The sequence below is a fragment of the Oryzias latipes genome, chromosome 10 (assembly GCF_002234675.1).
Source record: "Oryzias latipes chromosome 10, ASM223467v1".
NCBI lineage: Eukaryota > Metazoa > Chordata > Actinopteri > Beloniformes > Adrianichthyidae > Oryzias > Oryzias latipes.
In genome coordinates this window covers 14,877,869-14,897,928 of record NC_019868.2, presented here as the reverse complement: position 1 = coordinate 14,897,928, position 20,060 = coordinate 14,877,869, and the positions used below count along the sequence as shown (strand labels likewise).

At 41.8% G+C, this 20,060-nt stretch overlaps 2 protein-coding genes across 2 annotated transcripts; both read left to right on the top strand.

Moving 5' to 3' along the window:
• Window positions 1-1,258: 1,258 nt before the first annotated feature.
• Window positions 1,259-18,052, top strand: LOC111947993 (protocadherin beta-16-like). The gene is made up of 2 exons (XM_023959153.1): window positions 1,259-4,703; window positions 17,749-18,052. Exons 1-2 carry the CDS (start codon window positions 2,374-2,376, stop codon window positions 17,954-17,956), a joined length of 2,538 nt encoding a protein of 845 aa, XP_023814921.1. The 5' UTR covers window positions 1,259-2,373; the 3' UTR covers window positions 17,957-18,052.
• On the top strand, window positions 8,379-11,260 carry LOC111948000 (protocadherin gamma-A5-like). The gene has a single exon (XM_023959158.1). It carries the CDS (start codon window positions 8,532-8,534, stop codon window positions 10,977-10,979), a length of 2,448 nt encoding a protein of 815 aa, XP_023814926.1. The 5' UTR covers window positions 8,379-8,531; the 3' UTR covers window positions 10,980-11,260.
• Window positions 18,053-20,060: the final 2,008 nt, after the last annotated feature.

Genomic DNA, 20,060 nt, shown 5'->3' with positions numbered 1-20,060 from the left:
CCCTTTTAAGATCAGATCTAGTTTAAAAAATTACTACACTTTGCTCACAGATTCTTTATTAGATCGTGAAAGTGTTTCTGAATATAACATCACTGTAACCGTAACAGATGCTGGAGTGCATCCTTTGTCATCTAAAAGGACTTTTAACTTGAGGATTTCTGATGTTAATGATAATTCTCCACGTTTTCTAAAAGGCGTTTATGACGCGTTTATCTTTGAAAATAACCTTCCAGGTGTGTCTGTTCTCACCATCAAAGCTAAAGATCCAGATGAAAATCAAAATGCTAGAATATCCTACATTCTGGAAGAAAGTAAAGTTTCTGGCGGGCCAGTCTCTGAATATGTTTCAGTAAATGCAGAAAGTGGGGTTATTCACGCCTTACGCTCATTTGATTATGAGCAAATTAAGCAGCTTGAATTCGTTGTCAAAGCACAGGACGGAGGTTCTCCTCCACTCAGCAACAACGTGACAGTGAAAATCCAGATCCAGGACCAGAACGATAACCCGCCTCAGGTTCTGTATCCGGTCCAGACTGCTGGCTCTGTGGTGGCTGAAATGGTGCCTCGTTCAGCTGATGTGGGCTACCTGGTGACTAAAGTGGTGGCTGTTGATGTGGACTCTGGACAGAATGCCTGGCTCTCCTATAAACTGCAGAAAGCCACAGACAGGGCACTGTTTGAAGTGGGCTCACAGAATGGAGAAATCCGAACTGTCCGCCAAGTGACGGAGAAAGATTTGCTCAAACAAAGACTGACTGTGATCGTGGAGGACAACGGGCAGCCCCCTCGTTCAGCTACAGTCATTGTGAACGTGGCGGTGGCGGACAGCTTCCCTGAAGTGCTGTCAGAGTTCACTGACTTTCCACACGACAAGGACTACAATGACAATCTGACTTTTTACTTAGTGCTGGCTCTGACTGTGGTGTCCTTCCTCTTCATCACGTGTTTAGTGGTCATCATCTCCGTCAAAATCTACAGATGGAGACAGTCTCGCATCCTGTACCACTCCAGCCTCCCTGTGATTCCATATTATCCTCCACGTTTCTCAGACACTTTGGGAACAGGGACTCTGCCACACACGTACAATTACGAGGTGTGCAGGACCACTGACTCCAGAAAGAGTGACTGTAAGTTCGGCAGAGCTGGGAGTCAGAACGTGCTGATAATGGACCCCAGTTCTACAGGAACCATGCAGCGAATGCAGAGTGAGAAGAGCATCCTGGATGAACCAGACTCTCCTCTGGAGGTTAGTTGTTTCATGTCGGTGTTTACTTGCAAATTACAGGATTTTTAGTGGGCAGGGGAAAAAAATTGCATGTAGCACCTTGGAGAGCGACTGAAATCATTTTCTCTGTAGTTTTGGTTATTTTAACTCATAGACATATTTTGCATACGTTTGTACGTTGATATTTAATATTGTATTATTTGCTAAACACAATTTAGTGCCATTGATTTTTTTCTACGTATGGTAAAGAAATGTGCTATATGCTCCTGTAGATTTTTACATCTTTTTCAATGCACCTGCGAAATAAGATGTTTGGTTTTTTTTTGGATTTTAGTTAGTGTAAACGTACTTCAAACGACAATACAAATTTAAACAACTCTTTTTAATATAACTACTCAAGTTCCCTCACAGTTATAAAATATATGCACCCTCATAGTTTTTTCATTGACCATTCATAAAACATTCAGTCAAGGCTGCAAGGAATATTAATGTGACTTTTTCCCTTAAAACGTTTTTGTGATTTAGTCTAATGGTTCAATAAAAGCGATGCAGACAATTTTGAAGTTCTTTTTGAAAAAAAAAAAACGCTTGTCTTCTTATTCTTAAGCAGAAAGTCATTCATAATTTTCTCTGTTTAAATATATCTCATATTTTCTTCTTATTGTGTTTTCTTGAATAGGTAAAATTATTCACAGATTTAGACCTTAGACCTGTGTTTTATGTTCAACGGTTTTTATATTATATTGTTCAAGTTTTTTGGAGTTAGATGCGGCATTTTAAAATTGACCCTGGTCGTTTAGGTTTTCATGAAACGTTTCTCTTAGAAAACTGTTTTCTAAAAAGCTTAATTTAATCAGAATGTCTAAATTTTTCATTTAGAAGTTGTTTTTAGCATTCCTGTTCTTTATTACACGTTACATTGAATTTAAGATCTTGCTGATAGAAATTCACGTTTTGCACTCTAAGCGACGCTGCAGATCAACAAACCATTTGGGTGTTAAGAGCCAGTGCCCCCCTCCCGCTGTGTTTTTTTTTCACAGTGCGGGCGTATTTTTTACTATCGGACAGCAGAAGAAGGCGGAATAAGGATTTTCACCGCAGTCTTTTTCCTCTAACGCAGCGCGATCACCTTGCACAGCGGCTTGTGGATGCACACTTATTTTTCTTTTGATGCTGAAATGGAAATCTGCTGTCTTTATTCTCGCAATGTAAGGTGTCGTTTTATTTCCATATTCAAATGGGAGCTTGGATTCCTTTTTCTTCTCTCATCGATCGGTGGCCGCGTCTCCGGCCATATTCGCTATTCTATCCCAGAGGAGCTGAAAATTGGTTCTGTTATTGGCAACGTTGCCAAAGACCTCGGCCTGAATGCAAGCAGGTTGCATATGGGCCGTGCCCGCATTGTAAGCGGAGGAAACATCCAGTACACCGAGCTGAAGGCAAACAAAGGGACTCTTGTCGTGAACGAGAGAATAGACCGAGAGCAGCTCTGTGGTGACCTGACTCCGTGCAGCCTCAGTTTCGAAATAATTCTGGAGAATCCGATGGAACTTCATCAAGTCACCGTTGAAATATTAGACATAAACGACAACACTCCTTTCTTTCCTAATCCAGTCATCCGGTTTGAAACGAGCGAATCTGCTACAGTCGGCTCCAAATATCCCATCGAGAGCGCGGTTGATCCTGACGTCGGACTAAATGCTCTTCAAAATTACGTTCTGTCTCCTAACAATTATTTTGTTTTAAAGCAGCACACGAATCCAGATGGTAGCAAATACGCCGAATTAGTGCTTCAGAGGCCACTAGACAGAGAAGAACAGCCCAGTCTTCTTTTAAAGGTGATAGCTGCAGACGGTGGAACTCCGCAGAGATCCGGTACAGTCAATATAAATGTTCTGGTGTTGGATGCAAATGATAATGCTCCTGCATTTAACCAGTCGGTGTATAGAGCCACCATAACGGAAAACTCTCATAAAGGGACATACGTTGCAACAGTAAACGCCACGGACGCAGATGTTGGAGCAAACGGTGAAATAATGTTTTGCTTTTCTAAAATTAAAGGCAGTGCAGTGGGTGCGTTTAATATCGATGAAAGCACTGGCGTAATATCTGTGGCTGGAGACATAGACTATGAAAAAGAGAAGAAATACGAGCTGAGATTAGAAGCAAGAGACAGAGGAGGTTTGACAGGGACGAGTACAATCATAATTGATGTCAGTGACGTCAATGACAATGCTCCGGTCATTACGATCATGTCATATTCCAGTGCAGTATCAGAGGATGCCCCTGTTGACACAACAATAGCTATAATAAATGTCAGAGATGCAGATTCAGAAAAAAATGGGCAAGTCACGTGTGTTATAGAAAAATCCCTCCCGTTTAAAATCGTATCTTCATTAACTAGCTATTATAATTTGGTGTCAGACCGAAGTTTTGATAGAGAACTGATTGCTGAATACAAAATTATCATCATAGCAAAAGACTCGGGCTCCCCTCCTCTCTCCAGCTCCGTCATTTTAAATGTAAAAATATCTGACATAAATGACAACCAACCTCTATTCGAAAAGCATTTCTACTCTGCTTATGTCATGGAAAACAATTCTCCCGGCACGTCCATTACCACCGTAAGGGCAAAAGATGCAGACTGGAAACAAAATGCAAAAATTTCATATTTTCTTGTAGACACGCACATAGGTGGAACTCCAGCTTCTCACTATGTGTCTGTAAACTCGGAAACTGGAGAGTTAAATGCAGTGCGCTCATTTGATTATGAAACATTAAAGGAAGTAGAACTCACTATTAAAGCACAAGACGGAGGCTCTCCTCCACTCAGCAGCAACGTGTCAGTGAAAATCCAGATCCAGGATCAGAACGATAACCCGCCTCAGGTTCTGTATCCGGTCCAGACTGCTGGCTCTGTGGTGGCTGAAATGGTTCCTCGTTCAGCTGATGTGGGCTACCTGGTGACTAAAGTGGTGGCTGTTGATGTGGACTCTGGACAGAACGCCTGGCTCTCCTATAAACTGCAGAAAGCCACAGACAGGGCGCTGTTTGAAGTGGGCTCACAGAATGGAGAAATCAGAACTGTCCGCCAAGTGACTGAGAAAGATTTGCTCAAACAAAGACTGACTGTGATCGTGGAGGATAACGGGCAGCCGTCTCGTTCAGCTACAGTCATTGTGAACGTGGCGGTGGCGGACAGCTTCCCTGAAGTGCTGTCGGAGTTCACTGACTTTCCACACGACAAGGATTACAATGACAACCTGACTTTTTACTTAGTGCTGGCTCTGGCTGTGGTTTCTTTCCTCTTCATCACGTGTTTAGTGGTCATCATTTCCGTCAAAATCTACAGATGGAGACAGTCTCGCATCCTGTATCACTCCAGCCTCCCAGTGATTCCATATTATCCTCCACGTTACTCAGACACTTTGGGCACAGGGACTCTGCCACACACGTACAATTACGAGGTGTGCAGGACCACTGACTCCAGAAAGAGTGACTTTAAATGCATGCAGCCTATCAGTCAAAGTCTGTTAAGTATCGATGAAGATGGGAGTAATACACTACAAGGGGAGAATCAACAGTCAAGCAATTCCAGAATTCAATCAACTCTGGTAAGTCACTGAAAAACAGTTCAAACTTTTGTAAATGAAATCTGCCAAGTGCTCTCTTTTTCGCTGCATGCGTGCTTATATGTAGCTGTCCGTAGTGCTGAATGAGTAGAATCGTTTTGGTTTGGTCATGGGTGTATTATAAACATATCAACATAATTGGTTATGGTTTTTATTGTGGCTATTGCTCATTGGATTAAGTGTTTTGTTGAATGACTTTGTTTACAGATTATTATTGCAGTTTAATGCAAAAATAAGGTATATTCTGTAAGCACACTTATAATCAATTTGCAGTTTCACTTCTACATTTCGTTTTTTAGACATTTTTGTTTCTGTGTAGTGTAATTACAACAGTACCGTTAACTATCTCCGAGTGCCGCTGTTGATCCATGGGTGAGACCATCACTAAGCATAAAACGCAGGAGTCTACTCCTTTTTAGCCTTCAGTCGTTCTTTCGATTGGAAACAGGAGGCTGTGAACATCGGAGGTTTTATTTCTCAGATCGCTTTTTCAATAACATCTCTGAAATCTTTTTTTTATATATATATTTACTCATATAAGATTTTCACTAAGAAGGATAACTGTTTTTCTTGGATTGACGATGACTTTTCTGGCTCGGTCTGGAGTGCTAGTTGTTCTTTGTTTCCTCAAGATCCGCTCAGTCACTTCTCAGGCTCGGTACTCCATACCCGAGGAGCAGGTTGAAGGGTCTTTTGTCGGGAATATTGCAAGAGATTTGGGTTTGGACGTTGGGCGACTGGTGTCAGGTAAAGCTCGAATAATTACTAAAGGAGGCCGAGAATATGTCGGGTTGCAGCGAGACAAAGGAACGCTAGTTATCAAAGAGCGAATAGATCGAGAAGAATTGTGTGGGAAGACGACGCCCTGCAGCTTCAGCTTTGAGGTCATTTTAGAAAATCCTATTCAGCTTTACCGCATTACTGTGGAGGTAGTTGACGTAAATGATAACAGCCCAGCCTTCCAAAAGGATGAAATCCTCTTAAAAATGGTTGAAAATGCAGCAACGGGTACTCGTTTTGCACTCGAAAGCGCCGACGACCCTGACGTCGGAGTTAATGATATACAAAAATACGTTCTTAGACCTTCAGACAATTTTAAACTTGAAGTAAATACACAGTCCGGTGGTGACAGATCTATCGAAATAGTTTTACAAAACCCGTTAGACCGAGAAAAGCAGGAGACACACACACTTCTGCTCGTTGCTTCAGATGGCGGTGAGCCGCACAGATCTGGGACAGCGCGTATTCATATTACAGTGCTCGATGCAAATGATAATGCGCCAGTGTGCAGCCAAAAAGCGTATAAAGCGGAAGTCAAGGAGAACTCCCCCGAAGGAACAATAATTACCACCGTTAGCGCTCATGATGACGACAAAGGAGTAAATGCAGAGTTGTCGTTTTCTATAGCGCACGGTGCCAGAGAGACAAAACAGCTGTTTCAGGTACATCCACGAACAGGGGAAATAAAAGTTGCGGGCAAAATAGACTTTGAAAAATCTAAGTCATATCAACTAAACGTCCAGGCTAGTGATCATGGGGGGCTTACTGACACGTGTAAAGTCTTTATTCAAATAGTTGATGAAAATGACAATATTCCAACCATACAGCTTATGTCTTTTTCTAACTCTGTTTCAGAGGATTCTCCCCCAGGAACTACTATAGCTGTTGTTAACGTGAATGATGAAGACTCAGAAAATAACGGCATTGTTAAATGCATAATTGACTCAGATGCACCTTTTAAGATAGAGTCTTCATTAACTGGATATTACACCATAGTGACAGATGACGTTTTAGACAGAGAAAATATTCCAGAATATAATATCACCATAAAAGTAACTGACCAAGGCTCTCCGCCTCTGTCAAGCATTAAAAACGTTAATGTAAAAGTTTCTGACGTAAATGACAGCCCACCAAAATTCGATGAAACACACTACAGCATTGCTGTATCCGAAAACAACCCTCCTGGGTTCTCTGTGTTCGTCCTCAGTGCAATTGACGCAGACTGGGGCCAAAATGCGCGAGTGTCTTACTTTCTGGAGGAAAAAGAGATTAATGGCGCAGCTGTTGCATCACTGGTGTCAGTTGGTTCCGATACAGGTGTAATTCATATACTGAAGTCACTGGATTATGAACAGATTAAATGGTTTGAATTTAATGTAACTGCTCGTGATGCTGGATCCCCTCCTCTGAGTTCTGTGGCAAAAATTAAAATTCTAATCCAGGACCAGAACGATAACCCGCCTCAGGTTCTGTATCCGGTCCAGACTGCTGGCTCTGTGGTGGCTGAAATGGTGCCTCGTTCAGCTGATGTGGGCTACCTGGTGACTAAAGTGGTGGCTGTAGATGTGGACTCTGGACAGAATGCCTGGCTCTCCTATAAACTGCAGAAAGCCACAGACAGGGCGCTGTTTGAAGTGGGCTCACAGAATGGAGAAATCCGAACTGTCCGCCAAGTGACGGAGAAAGATTTGCTCAAACAAAGACTGACTGTGATCGTGGAGGACAACGGGCAGCCGTCTCGTTCAGCTACAGTCATTGTGAACGTGGCGGTGGCGGACAGCTTCCCTGAAGTGCTGTCGGAGTTCACTGACTTTCCACACGACAAGGATTACAATGACAATCTGACTTTTTACTTAGTGCTGGCTCTGGCTGTGGTTTCTTTCCTCTTCATCACGTGTTTAGTGGTCATCATCTCCGTCAAAATCTACAGATGGAGACAGTCTCGCATCCTGTACCACTCCAGCCTCCCAGTGATTCCATATTATCCTCCACGTTACTCAGACACTTTGGGCACAGGGACTCTGCCACACACGTACAATTACGAGGTGTGCAGGACCACTGACTCCAGAAAGAGTGACTGTAAGTTCGGCAGAGCTGGGAGTCAGAACGTGCTGATAATGGACCCCAGTTCTACAGGAACCATGCAGCGGCTGCAAAGTGAGAAGAGCATCCTGGATGAACCAGATTCTCCTCTGGAGGTCAGTCTATTCTTTTAGGTGCTTGTAATTCAGTCAGTGAAAATTCTTCAATGTTCCATTTCGGTACCATGGACAGCAACTAACATTTGCATATGTGGTCTTTTTGTTATAAAAACTGTGATCACATCACCTGAATTAATGTTTTTTTTACATTATAATTCATACATTCATCTTCTAATCCCATTCTGTCCCTTTTCGGGGTCTCGGGGCTGCTGGAGCCTATCCCAGCAAAACATTGTAATGTAGTTTAAATATTTCTTAAAATGATCTTCACGATTAATGCAGAAATGTATATATTTTTAAACTGTTTTCATTGTAGACTTGTCTTTCATAAATGAGAAGTGTTTCAACTGAGCAAAGCCTAATTATGTAGTGTGTGTTTGTGTGTGTTTTATGATATACACATACTGTGAACCTTTTCCTTTTTGATTCATACATTTTTACTTGTCATAATAATGGTAGACTCTAAGGGCCGCTGTCGGTCTTTGTATATGGCAAATCTTTTTTTGCGCTACACCCCTCTGAAAGCCTAGATGCAGCTTTAAGAAGGCATTCAGTCACCATTGTTAGTCTCTACGCATGCTCATTTTTTTCTTCTTTTTTCTAACGGTGGAATATAGATATTCGACGGAAAATACTGGACTACAAACATAGATCTTTAACGAAAAGTGGATTCGGATTCCTACATTTCGGAAAATGGATCTGATCAGCAGAAAACTGATGGTTAAATGGCAAGTAAATGCCTTGATGCTTATTTTTCTCCTTGCGACGGCCCATTGCCAGATCCGATATTCTGTTCCCGAGGAGATGAGGAAGGGGTCTTTCGTGGGGAATGTTGCCGAAGATTTGGGAATGGATGCGAAAAGATTGAAATTAGGTGGTGCCCGAATTGTAAGCAGCGAGCACAGCGCATATGTTAAACTAGATGCAGACAAAGGGAACCTGCTCGTGGGAGAAAAAATAGATCGAGAGCAGCTCTGTGGGCAAACATCGCCTTGTAGTTTGAATTTTGAAATGATTTTGACCAATCCAATGCAATTACACAGCATTGTAGTAGAAGTCCTAGATGTTAACGATAATGCTCCGTCTTTTCATGAAAAAGAAATGCGCGTAGAAATCCTAGAGTCCGCTCTCCCAGGAACCCAAATATTGCAAGTTAGCGCAACGGATCCTGACGTCGGTATTAACGCTTTGAGTGGTTACACATTGCATCCTGTAACACCCTTTAATATTAAAGTGCTTTCAAGCCCAAACGGTCATAAATATGCCCAGCTTTATCTTTCTGGGGCTTTAGATCGAGAGAAAGAAGAAACGCTGCTTCTTACGCTCACCGCCACTGACGGGGGAGACCCGCAACGCTCAGGCGTTATGAAAATACACGTCAGAGTGAGGGACACAAACGACAACGCCCCTGTTTTTGCGCAGCAAATCTTTAAGGCGTCAGTTAAAGAAAATATGCCAAAAGGAAAATTAATAGTGAGACTGAGCGCAACAGACGCGGATGAAGGCATGAACGGCCGCATTACGTATCACTTTAATCGGATGTCTCGTGACGTTGCTGAGTTTTTCAGTCTGGATGAAAACAGCGGAGATTTAACTGTGAACAGCGCAATTGATTATGAGAATGACAAAATATTTGAGATTGGCGTGCAGGCAAAAGATCAGGGTGGGCAAAGCACTTCCACAAATGTAATAATTGAGGTTGTGGATGTAAATGATAATGCGCCCCTGATCACACTAACATCATTATCTAGCACAATCCCTGAAGACTCACCTATAGGGGCTACTGTAGCAATAATCCATGTTAAAGACATTGATTCGGGCAAAAATGGTAAAGTAGACTGTTCAGTTAACGCAAATATACCTTTCATAATACAGACATCTCTGAAGAATTATTTTACTCTGGTCACAAATGGTGTCCTCAATAGAGAGAGTGTCCCGGAATATAACATCACTTTCACAGCTGTGGATGAGGGGAGTCCTGCTCTCTCCACAAATAAAACAATATCTTTCAAAGTATCTGACGTAAATGATAACGCCCCCATATTTGAATCGAGTTTTTATGACGCAGATGTTGTGGAGAATAATTCTCCAGGATTATCTGTGTTTTCAGTGAAAGCAAATGATGCAGATTTTGGACAAAATGCGCGGGTGTCTTACTTTCTAATTGATTCAGAGTTAAATGGCAGCCCTAGTTCATCCTATGTATCTATAAATGCAGAAAGTGGAGTCATTCAAGCAGTTCGATCATTTGACTATGAGCAGATCAAAACTGTAACTTTCTATGTGAAAGCTCAGGATGGGGGGTCCCCTCCTTTGAGCAGTAACACCACTGTTAGATTAACTATTTTGGACCAGAACGATAACCCGCCTCAGGTTCTGTATCCGGTCCAGACTGCTGGCTCTGTGGTGGCTGAAATGGTGCCTCGTTCAGCTGATGTGGGCTACCTGGTGACTAAAGTGGTGGCTGTTGATGTGGACTCTGGACAGAACGCCTGGCTCTCCTATAAACTGCAGAAAGCCATAGACAGGGCGCTGTTTGAAGTGGGCTCACAGAATGGAGAAATCCGAACTGTCCGCCAAGTGACGGAGAAAGATTTGCTCAAACAAAGACTGACTGTGATCGTGGAGGACAACGGGCAGCCCTCTCGTTCAGCTACAGTCATTGTGAACGTGGCGGTGGCGGACAGCTTCCCTGAAGTGCTGTCGGAGTTCACTGACTTTCCACACGACAAGGATTACAATGACAATCTGACTTTTTACTTAGTGCTGGCTCTGGCTGTGGTTTCTTTCCTCTTCATCACGTGTTTAGTGGTCATCATCTCCGTCAAAATCTACAGATGGAGACAGTCTCGCATCCTGTACCACTCCAGCCTCCCAGTGATTCCATATTATCCTCCACGTTACTCAGACACTTTGGGCACAGGGACTCTGCCACACACGTACAATTACGAGGTGTGCAGGACCACTGACTCCAGAAAGAGTGACTGTAAGTTCGGCAGAGCTGGGAGTCAGAACGTGCTGATAATGGACCCCAGTTCTACAGGAACCATGCAGAGGCTGCAGAGTGAGAAGAGCATCCTGGATGAACCAGATTCTCCTCTGGAGGTCAGTTGTTTTGTGCCAAATTTTGAAATGATTTAAACTTTGATTCTGTCTTAATTATTTTTTCTTGGTTTTTCTGGCACTTACTTATAAAATACCATTTAAATATTTTGAATATGGATTACTTATACAAAACATTTGCTTAAATTTGATATTAACAAAATGTAACAGTGTTATAAAAACATTCCATTTTCCTGTAACTGAGCAGTTTTAACTTAAAGCAAAAAAACTTTTACTCGAAATTTAGTATTAAACTAGTAAAGTAGTCTTCAATAATAAAGAAAACAGCAAAATATCTGGTTTTACCTACACTTAAGCCATAAGGAAATTAGTTCATATTTCAAATAGTCCTGGTATACACAATCAACTGCATTAGTGTTTTTTTTCTTCAGTTTTTAAACTTTATAAGTGCTTTCTATGTTATCGTTTACTGCCGTCATCTTTTTTATTCTTAATTTTAACCTCTCTGTTTTACCCAATATTTTCTATTTAAATCTAGAATTGATACAGTTTATAAAGGGACTTCGTTTTTACACACTTTTATGTTTCTGAAATTGAGACAGAATAAATAAAACCAGGAGTAAAACCAAATGTTTCATATTTCACCCTGGAAGTTAAGGTTGTTTTGCTTGTCAAAGTTAATGGAGAACCTAGATTGTTTTTAGATTAGACCTTTGTTTTGCACAATGTCTTTTGGGCACTAATTTGGAACTATTTCAGCACCAACTGTATTGGACAGCTCCTCTTGCAGTTTTTTAAAAATATTTGGCATACCATGAAAGAAATTTTTTTCTAAATCAGGTAGTTATTTTTTACAGTATTCAATATTATCACAGCTGTATTGTTTTCAAATTTGCTTTTCTGTTTTTTTTCTACTTTTGGAAAAATCAACAGATTTTCCTTAAACTAATTTAAAGCAAAATAGTAGTATCGTTGATCTATAAATATGTTTAACTTGTCAGTGTTAATAACATACGTGCTATGAACAGTGAGGGACGCTGTTGGCCAATATAACAACTGATACTGAACGATGGGTAAGAGGCAGAACCTCATTTTTAGAGCTAGAGGAAATGCAAGTGCTGCATTCACGTAACGGACACAGAAACGGATACTACAGACAAAGAATTTCAGACCATCGGATATTTTGCTGCACTTAAATGCTTTCTCTTTGAATTTTACTACCCAAGGTTTTTATTTATCTTTTTCTATGAGCAATGGCGCTTGGAAAAGCTCTGCTTTCATGTGACAAAGGGCGTTTTCCCAGGTCAGTTCTGTGTTTTCTGCTTCTTCCGTGGTTTGTCGTCGTCTCAGGCCAGATCAGGTATTCAGTTCCAGAGGAGATGAAACAGGGGTCACTTATCGGAAACGTTGCTCATGATCTTGGTTTAGATGCGCAAAGACTTCGCTCTGGCCGAGCCCGTATCGTGACCAGACAAAGCATTCAATACACCGAGCTGAAAACAGACAAAGGCATTTTAGTGGTGAACGAGAGAATCGACAGAGAGAAGCTTTGCGGCGATGTGACTCCGTGCAGCTTCAGCTTTGAGGTGATTTTAGAAAATCCCATGGAGCTGCATCGTATAACCGTCGAAATAACCGATATTAATGACAACTCCCCGACATTTAGGAATGCTGACATCAAATTTGAAATAAGCGAATCTGTGGCAGTGGGATCGAGGTTTTTACTGGACACTGCGGAAGATGCAGATGTCGGCGATAACGGGCTTCAAAAATACATACTTAGTCCAAATGAAATCTTTGATTTAAAGCAACACTCAAGTCCAGATGGTCGCAAATATGCAGAAATGATTCTGTTAAAGCCGCTAGACAGAGAAACGGAGCCCCGACTCAGTCTGAAGCTCATCGCTGTTGATGGTGGCAATCCACTTAGATCTGGCACAGTCAATGTGCACGTTACAGTGCTAGACGCAAATGATAACCCTCCCATTTTTAATAAGCCTTTTTATAGAGCTACAGTTTCAGAAAACGCCGTAAAAGGCACATTAATAACAACAGTTAATGCAAGTGACGCAGATGTGGGATCAAACGGCCTCGTAACATATCGCTTTGCAAAAATGACTCCAGAGATCGCTGATATATTTAAACTAGATGAAGTTTCAGGATCCATAACGCTGAAAGGACAAATTGATTACGAGAAGGAAAAAAAATACGAATTAACAATTGAGGCTGTGGATCAAGGAGGTCTAACAGATTCAAATAAAGTACTGATTGAGGTAACGGACATAAATGATAACGCGCCTGTTATAAACGTAATGTCGTTCTCCAGCCCTGTGCCTGAAAACTCTCCTTTAGGTACCACAGTGGCTATTATTAACGTGATTGACGCGGATTCTGATCAAAATGGACAAATTACATGCGCAATTGACCAAGTGCTCCCATTTAAGATAAAATCAACCATAACTAATTACTATGCACTCCTCACAGAATCTTATTTGGACAGAGAGGTTATATCAGAGTATAACATCACAGTGCGCGCGTCAGATTCTGGATTGCCCTCTCTGTCAAACACGACGATATTAAGATTGAAGATCTCAGATGTAAACGACAATAATCCGTTGTTTAAAGAAACCAGCTACGTAGCTCAGATTATGGAAAATAATTCACCTGGAACGTCTATTTTTTCTGTCATGGCGCATGACAGGGATTGGAATATGAATGCACGAGTGTCGTATTTTTTAGAAGAAACACGGATTCATGGAAATCCCTCTTCTGCATATGTTTCTATCAATAGTGAGACAGGTGTTATTTATGCAGTGCGCTCTTTTGACTACGAGCAGATCAACCAGCTGGAGTTTGTAGTAAGAGCGCAGGACGGAGGCTCTCCTCCACTCAGCAGCAACGTGACAGTGAAAATCCAGATCCAGGACCAGAACGATAACCCGCCTCAGGTTCTGTATCCGGTCCAGACTGCTGGCTCTGTGGTGGCTGAATTGGTGCCTCGTTCAGCTGATGTGGGCTACCTGGTGACTAAAGTGGTGGCTGTTGATGTGGACTCTGGACAGAATGCCTGGCTCTCCTATAAACTGCAGAAAACCACAGACAGGGCGCTGTTTGAAGTGGGCTCACAGAATGGAGAAATCCGAACTGTTCGCCAAGTGACGGAGAAAGATTTGCTCAAACAAAGACTGACTGTGATCGTGGAGGACAACGGGCAGCCCTCTCGTTCAGCTACAGTCATTGTGAACGTGGCGGTGGCGGACAGCTTCCCTGAAGTGCTGTCGGAGTTCACTGACTTTCCACACGACAAGGATTACAATGACAATCTGACTTTTTACTTAGTGCTGGCTCTGGTTGTGGTTTCTTTCCTCTTCATCACGTGTTTAGTGGTCATCATCTCCGTCAAAATCTACAGATGGAGACAGTCTCGCATCTTGTATCACTCCAGCCTCCCAGTGATTCCATATTATCCTCCACGTTACTCAGACACTTTGGGTACAGGGACTCTGCCACACACGTACAATTACGAGGTGTGCAGGACCACTGACTCCAGAAAGAGTGACTGTAAGTTCGGCAGAGCTGGGAGTCAGAACGTGCTGATAATGGACCCCAGTTCTACAGGAACCATGCAGCGGATGCAGAATGAGAAGAGCATCCTGGATGAACCAGATTCTCCTCTAGAGGTTTGTCTTTTTTCCCCTCAAATGTCTCATGTAACTCTGTTTGGCTAAAATGTAATTTTATTTTAGTGTTTGATTTCAGCACCACGGACAGAAATCATCTTTCCTAAATATTTTTACTGGTTTTGTAAATCAGTTAGTGGTCCCTTATTAATAGTAGAATTTCTAAAGGAATCCATAAACTGAAAAATCTGCTAACTGGTCAGCTTATTCTCAGCAGAGACAGAAATGATTGACGTTTGTCTAGAGCTCATCACGACGCATAACACAATACAACATTAAAAACAAAGGAGGAAAAAAAAGAAAATCAGGTTTGCACAACAAAAATCTCCAGGCCGCGAAAGGAAAGGCGCTTTAAAGGGAGAAATTTACCAAGAGTGACTGCTGAGGGCGCATTTATGCATGCTTTTGTTTCTAGTGCAAATGGGTAATTTATTCTGATTTTCTGCCGTCCATTGTCATTCACTCTCTTCCATGTCGTGTCTCTTGTAGAGTACAAAATGCGTCCAGTTTGCCAATTTTACAAAAATCTTTGATACTTTTTTTTTCACTTCATACTAGCTGACTCCTTTTTCTGTGAAACTTTGAGAGTTTAAACAAGAGAGAAAAGTTGGTGGAGGCTATAAGGCTTCTATTTTTCTATTCCACTGTTTGGACTCTACGCGACGCTGTTGATCAGGAAAACCCTGAGTCGTGTTGCAATAAAGACGGAGGAGAGAAAGGATTGTCCCAAAGCGTCATACTGGGCGGCATCTGAGAGAAATTTGCTCGTGGACGTCGTCTTCCTCGCCTGTTTTGCACCCTCGTCAAAAGTGTATACGGTGAATGATGGTTTTAGTGCGTTTTTTGTGAGTTTAGGAGGGCTCGGACTTGTTTGTTTGTTTGTTTTTTCAAGACAACATGGAAACACGCCGATGTTTGTGGATTTTGAGTCCGCAGTGGAATCTAATCCTTTTTCTGTGGATAGTTTCTGCAACCAGCGGACAAATCCGTTATTCCATTCCAGAAGAGATGAAGAAAGGTTCACTGATCGGTAATGTTGCGCAGGACCTTGGTTTGGATGTGAGAAGGCTCCGTTCTGGTCGGGCCAGAATCGTCAGCGGAGAAAACGCTCAGTACACGGCGCTGAATGCAGACAAAGGGATTCTAGTCGTGAGTGAGAGAATAGACAGAGAAGAGCTCTGCGGAGAGATAACTCCGTGCAGCTTCAGCTTTGAAATCATTCTAGAAAATCCCATCGAGCTTCACCGAGTCACAGTGGAAATCCTAGACGTAAATGATCACGCGCCGTCTTTCAAAAGTCGAACAATTAATCTGGAAATAAGCGAATCTGCGACCATAGGATCTCTTTTTGATTTAGAGAGTGCGTATGATCCCGACGCCGGGATCCATAGCTTGCAGAATTATATTTTGTCCACCAATGATAATTTTGCTTTGAAACAACATTCTAACGCTGATGGAATCAAATTCGCTGTCATGATTTTGCAGAAGCCTTTGGACCGAGAGGTGCACCCCCACATCTCATTAAAGCTGTTAGCGGTAGACGGAGGAACTCCACAGCGATCTGGTTCAGTAAATATCGAGATTACAGTCCTTGATGTAAACGATAACCCCCCTGTCTTTAGTCAGTCGGTTTACAAAGCGAATGTGGAAGAAAATGCCCTGAAAGGCACATATATAACAACTGTTAATGCTTCTGATGCTGACAGTGGTACGAATGGTTTGGTTACTTACAGTTTTTCAAATGTAAAGGGGAAATCTGCAGAAAAATTTGAAATTGACAGTTTGTCTGGCAAAATAAGTGTTTGTGGTGATGTTGATTATGAAAAAGACAAAAGATACGAATTAAGGGTCCTTGCCAAAGACCAAGGCGGCCTCAGTGACGCAACCAAAGTTGTTATTGAGGTTGCTGACATAAATGATAATGCTCCGGTTATTAATATAATGTCCTTCTCTAGCCTAATTTCAGAGGACGTTGCTCCGGGAACAACAGTTGCAGTATTTAATGTGAAAGATGCTGACTCTGAAAGAAATGGAAAAATAGCTTGCTCCATAGATACCAGTCTTCCCTTTAAAGTTCAGTCATCTTTAAGTGATTATTTTAGTTTACTCTCTGATGCCGTTTTTGATCGGGAAAAAAAGGCTGAATACAATATAAGTATTTTAGCAACTGATTCAGGGACACCTCCACTTTCTACTACAGTAACTTTACATTTAAAAATTTCTGATGTCAACGATAATGCTCCTGTTTTCACCAAACCCAGTTTTTCAGCCAATATAATGGAAAACAACACTCCAGGAGTGTCAATATTAAATATTAAAGCAAAAGACGCAGACTGGAAACAAAACGCAAGGATTGCATACTTTCTTGAAGATGCAGATGTGAGTGGAAGCCCTGTATCATCTTATGTGACATTAAACTCTGACAATGGTGACATCAGTGCAGTGCGGTCGTTTGATTATGAACAGATTAAGCAGCTTGCGTTTATTGTAAGGGCTCAAGATGGAGGTTCTCCTCCACTCAGCAGCAACGTGACAGTGAAAATCCAGATCCAGGATCAGAACGATAACCCCCCTCAGGTTCTGTATCCGGTCCAGACTGCTGGCTCTGTGGTGGCTGAAATGGTGCCTCGTTCAGCTGATGTGGGCTACCTGGTGACTAAAGTGGTGGCTGTTGATGTGGACTCTGGACAGAATGCCTGGCTCTCCTATAAACTGCAGAAAGCCACAGACAGGGCGCTGTTTGAAGTGGGCTCACAGAATGGAGAAATCCGAACTGTCCGCCAAGTGATGGAGAAAGATTTGCTCAAACAAAGACTGACTGTGATCGTGGAGGACAACGGGCAGCCCTCTCGTTCAGCTACAGTCATTGTGAACGTGGCGGTGGCGGACAGTTTCCCTGAAGTGCTGTCGGAGTTCACTGACTTTCCACACGACAAGGAATACAATGACAACCTGACTTTTTACTTAGTGCTGGCTCTGGCTGTGGTTTCTTTCCTCTTCATCACGTGTTTAGTGGTCATCATCTCCGTCAAAATCTACAGATGGAGACAGTCTCGCATCCTGTATCACTCCAGCCTCCCAGTGATTCCATATTATCCTCCACGTTACTCAGACACTTTGGGCACAGGGACTCTGCCACACACGTACAATTACGAGGTGTGCAGGACCACTGACTCCAGAAAGAGTGACTGTAAGTTTGGCAGAGCTGGGAGTCAGAACGTGCTGATAATGGACCCCAGTTCTACAGGAACCATGCAGCGGATGCAGAGTGAGAAGAGCATCCTGGATGAACCAGACTCTCCTCTAGAGGTCAGTTGTTTTACTTTCAGTGACTTTGTCTCCGTATCTGAAGCTCAGTTGTTCAGATTGTTCTAGGTTTTCTAGCACCATGGACAGCAACAGCGTGTCTTTACCTTTTGGGTGAATAAACAGAATACATAACTTGCTTTTCCAAAAATTCCTTATAGTTAATGTCAAAATTAAAGCACATATGCCTTTAGTTTAACTTTGTATGCATTTTTTCTGTTAAATGTATTATTTATTTCTTAGTATAATTTTTATCATAAGTTACTAATTTTTTGGCAAAGCTTTTTTTCCTTGGTCAAAAATACTAAGGCTGTTGCCTTGTTCATTATTTCTATCTGATTTATCTACTTCAAAACAAAAAGCAGATTTCAATTTTTGATTATTTGCTATTATTTAACAAGTTATGAATGATTTTCCTTTGGCCATGCCACTGCATTCGTTCAAGCTCAACCACTTATCTAAATCCTCTTGTTTAAGTTTGCCACATTTCCATCATGCCTTATTGTTGTTTCGTTTATTGCATTTAAGTTCATTGATTAAATGCCGTTCTACTTCACAAGTCTTGCTATTTGTTTTTTACTCAGATAAGAGCTTGTGAGTGTTTATCATGACCTTGTCAGAAATGTCATAATGATTCACAAAAACTTGCCTTTCTTTCTTGCGGCGGAAATTATTTAAATTATTATTTTTATATTTTATTATATTTTTGCCTTAAACATTTCATAGTTGGACAAAGACATTTAGGTGAAGATTGTTCTATATTTTCTATATCTACACAATTATTTGCTGCCAATCAGCCTATTTGATCTCCAAAACTCGTCTTCATAAAGTTTTTGAAGACTAACTTAAAAGCCATGTGTAGTTTTTCATGACAATTATTTTTACTTGAATTCAGGAGTTCACCATGTACTTTTTCCGTTTGTGCAGTTCGTCTTTCTGGACTCTTAGGGCCGCTATTGGCCAGGCTGTTTAAGTGTAGATGGTAAATCAGCAGTACCTCCCTTCATTTTCCACGGAGAGCTACAGACAATGACTTGAAGGCAGAGGACAAGAAGCCGACGATCTGCATGTTCGTTGCAGCCGTTTGGAAGGGTTGTTTGGTTTCAATTTGCTGTTTGCGACACAAGCTCCTTGCGACACAAGCTCCTTCGAGGAAGGAAAAAAAAAACGAAGAAAAGGATAGGTACATTTTTTTGGCGATGTGATTTTAACTGGATCCGACACGGACTGTTCATTTTTCTTTCTTTTTTCTTCTTCTGCGTAATCACGGAGATCAGAACAATGAAACGACGAGAGTTGTTGTTGATCTTTCTGCTTTGTTTTTGCTCGGAGAGTAATCAGGCCAGCTACTCTATTCCCGAGGAGATGCCAAAAGGATCTTTTGTGGGTGACATTGCGCAGGATCTGGGATTGGATACGAAAAGGCTGAAATCGGGGAAGGCCCGCGTTTACACGGGAGAGAATGGCGATTATATAGAGATGGATAAAGAAAGAGGAATCCTGCTCATCAAAGAGAGAATCGATAGAGAGGTTGTTTGTGCTCTCACAGCGCCGTGCACTTTACGTTTTCAAATCATTTTGGAGAACCCCATGGAATTTTACAGCATTACGGTCGATGTCGTGGATGTTAATGACAACGCCCCTTTGTTTAAAAGGAAAGAAATGAAATTCCGGATCAGCGAGTCAGCTGCTTTAGGCTCCGTGTTTGCGCTCGAACAAGCAGTGGACTTGGATGTCGGTAAGAATGGCCTGCAAAGCTACGTTTTAAATCCAACAAATAACTTTGTTTTAAATTTGCAGAGTCAGCCAGAAGGAGGCAAGATGGTTGAAATGGTTTTGCAAAAACCTCTCGACCGAGAAATAATGGATCGTTTATCTTTAACATTGACCGCAGTTGATGGGGGTGATCCACAGCTTTCTGGATCTATTTTAATAAATGTCGATGTTCTGGATAGTAATGATAATGCTCCAGTATTTTCACAGAAAATACACAAATGTACCTTAACAGAAAATTCCCCTGCAGGAACTATTGTAACTAAAGTTCATGCTTCCGACAGAGATGATGGATCTAACGGAAAAATCAGGTTTTCAATTTTAAACACTGTTGATGGTGCATCAGAAATATTTCAAATAAACAAAGAAACGGGTGAAGTTAGGTTAGCTGGGAGTGTTG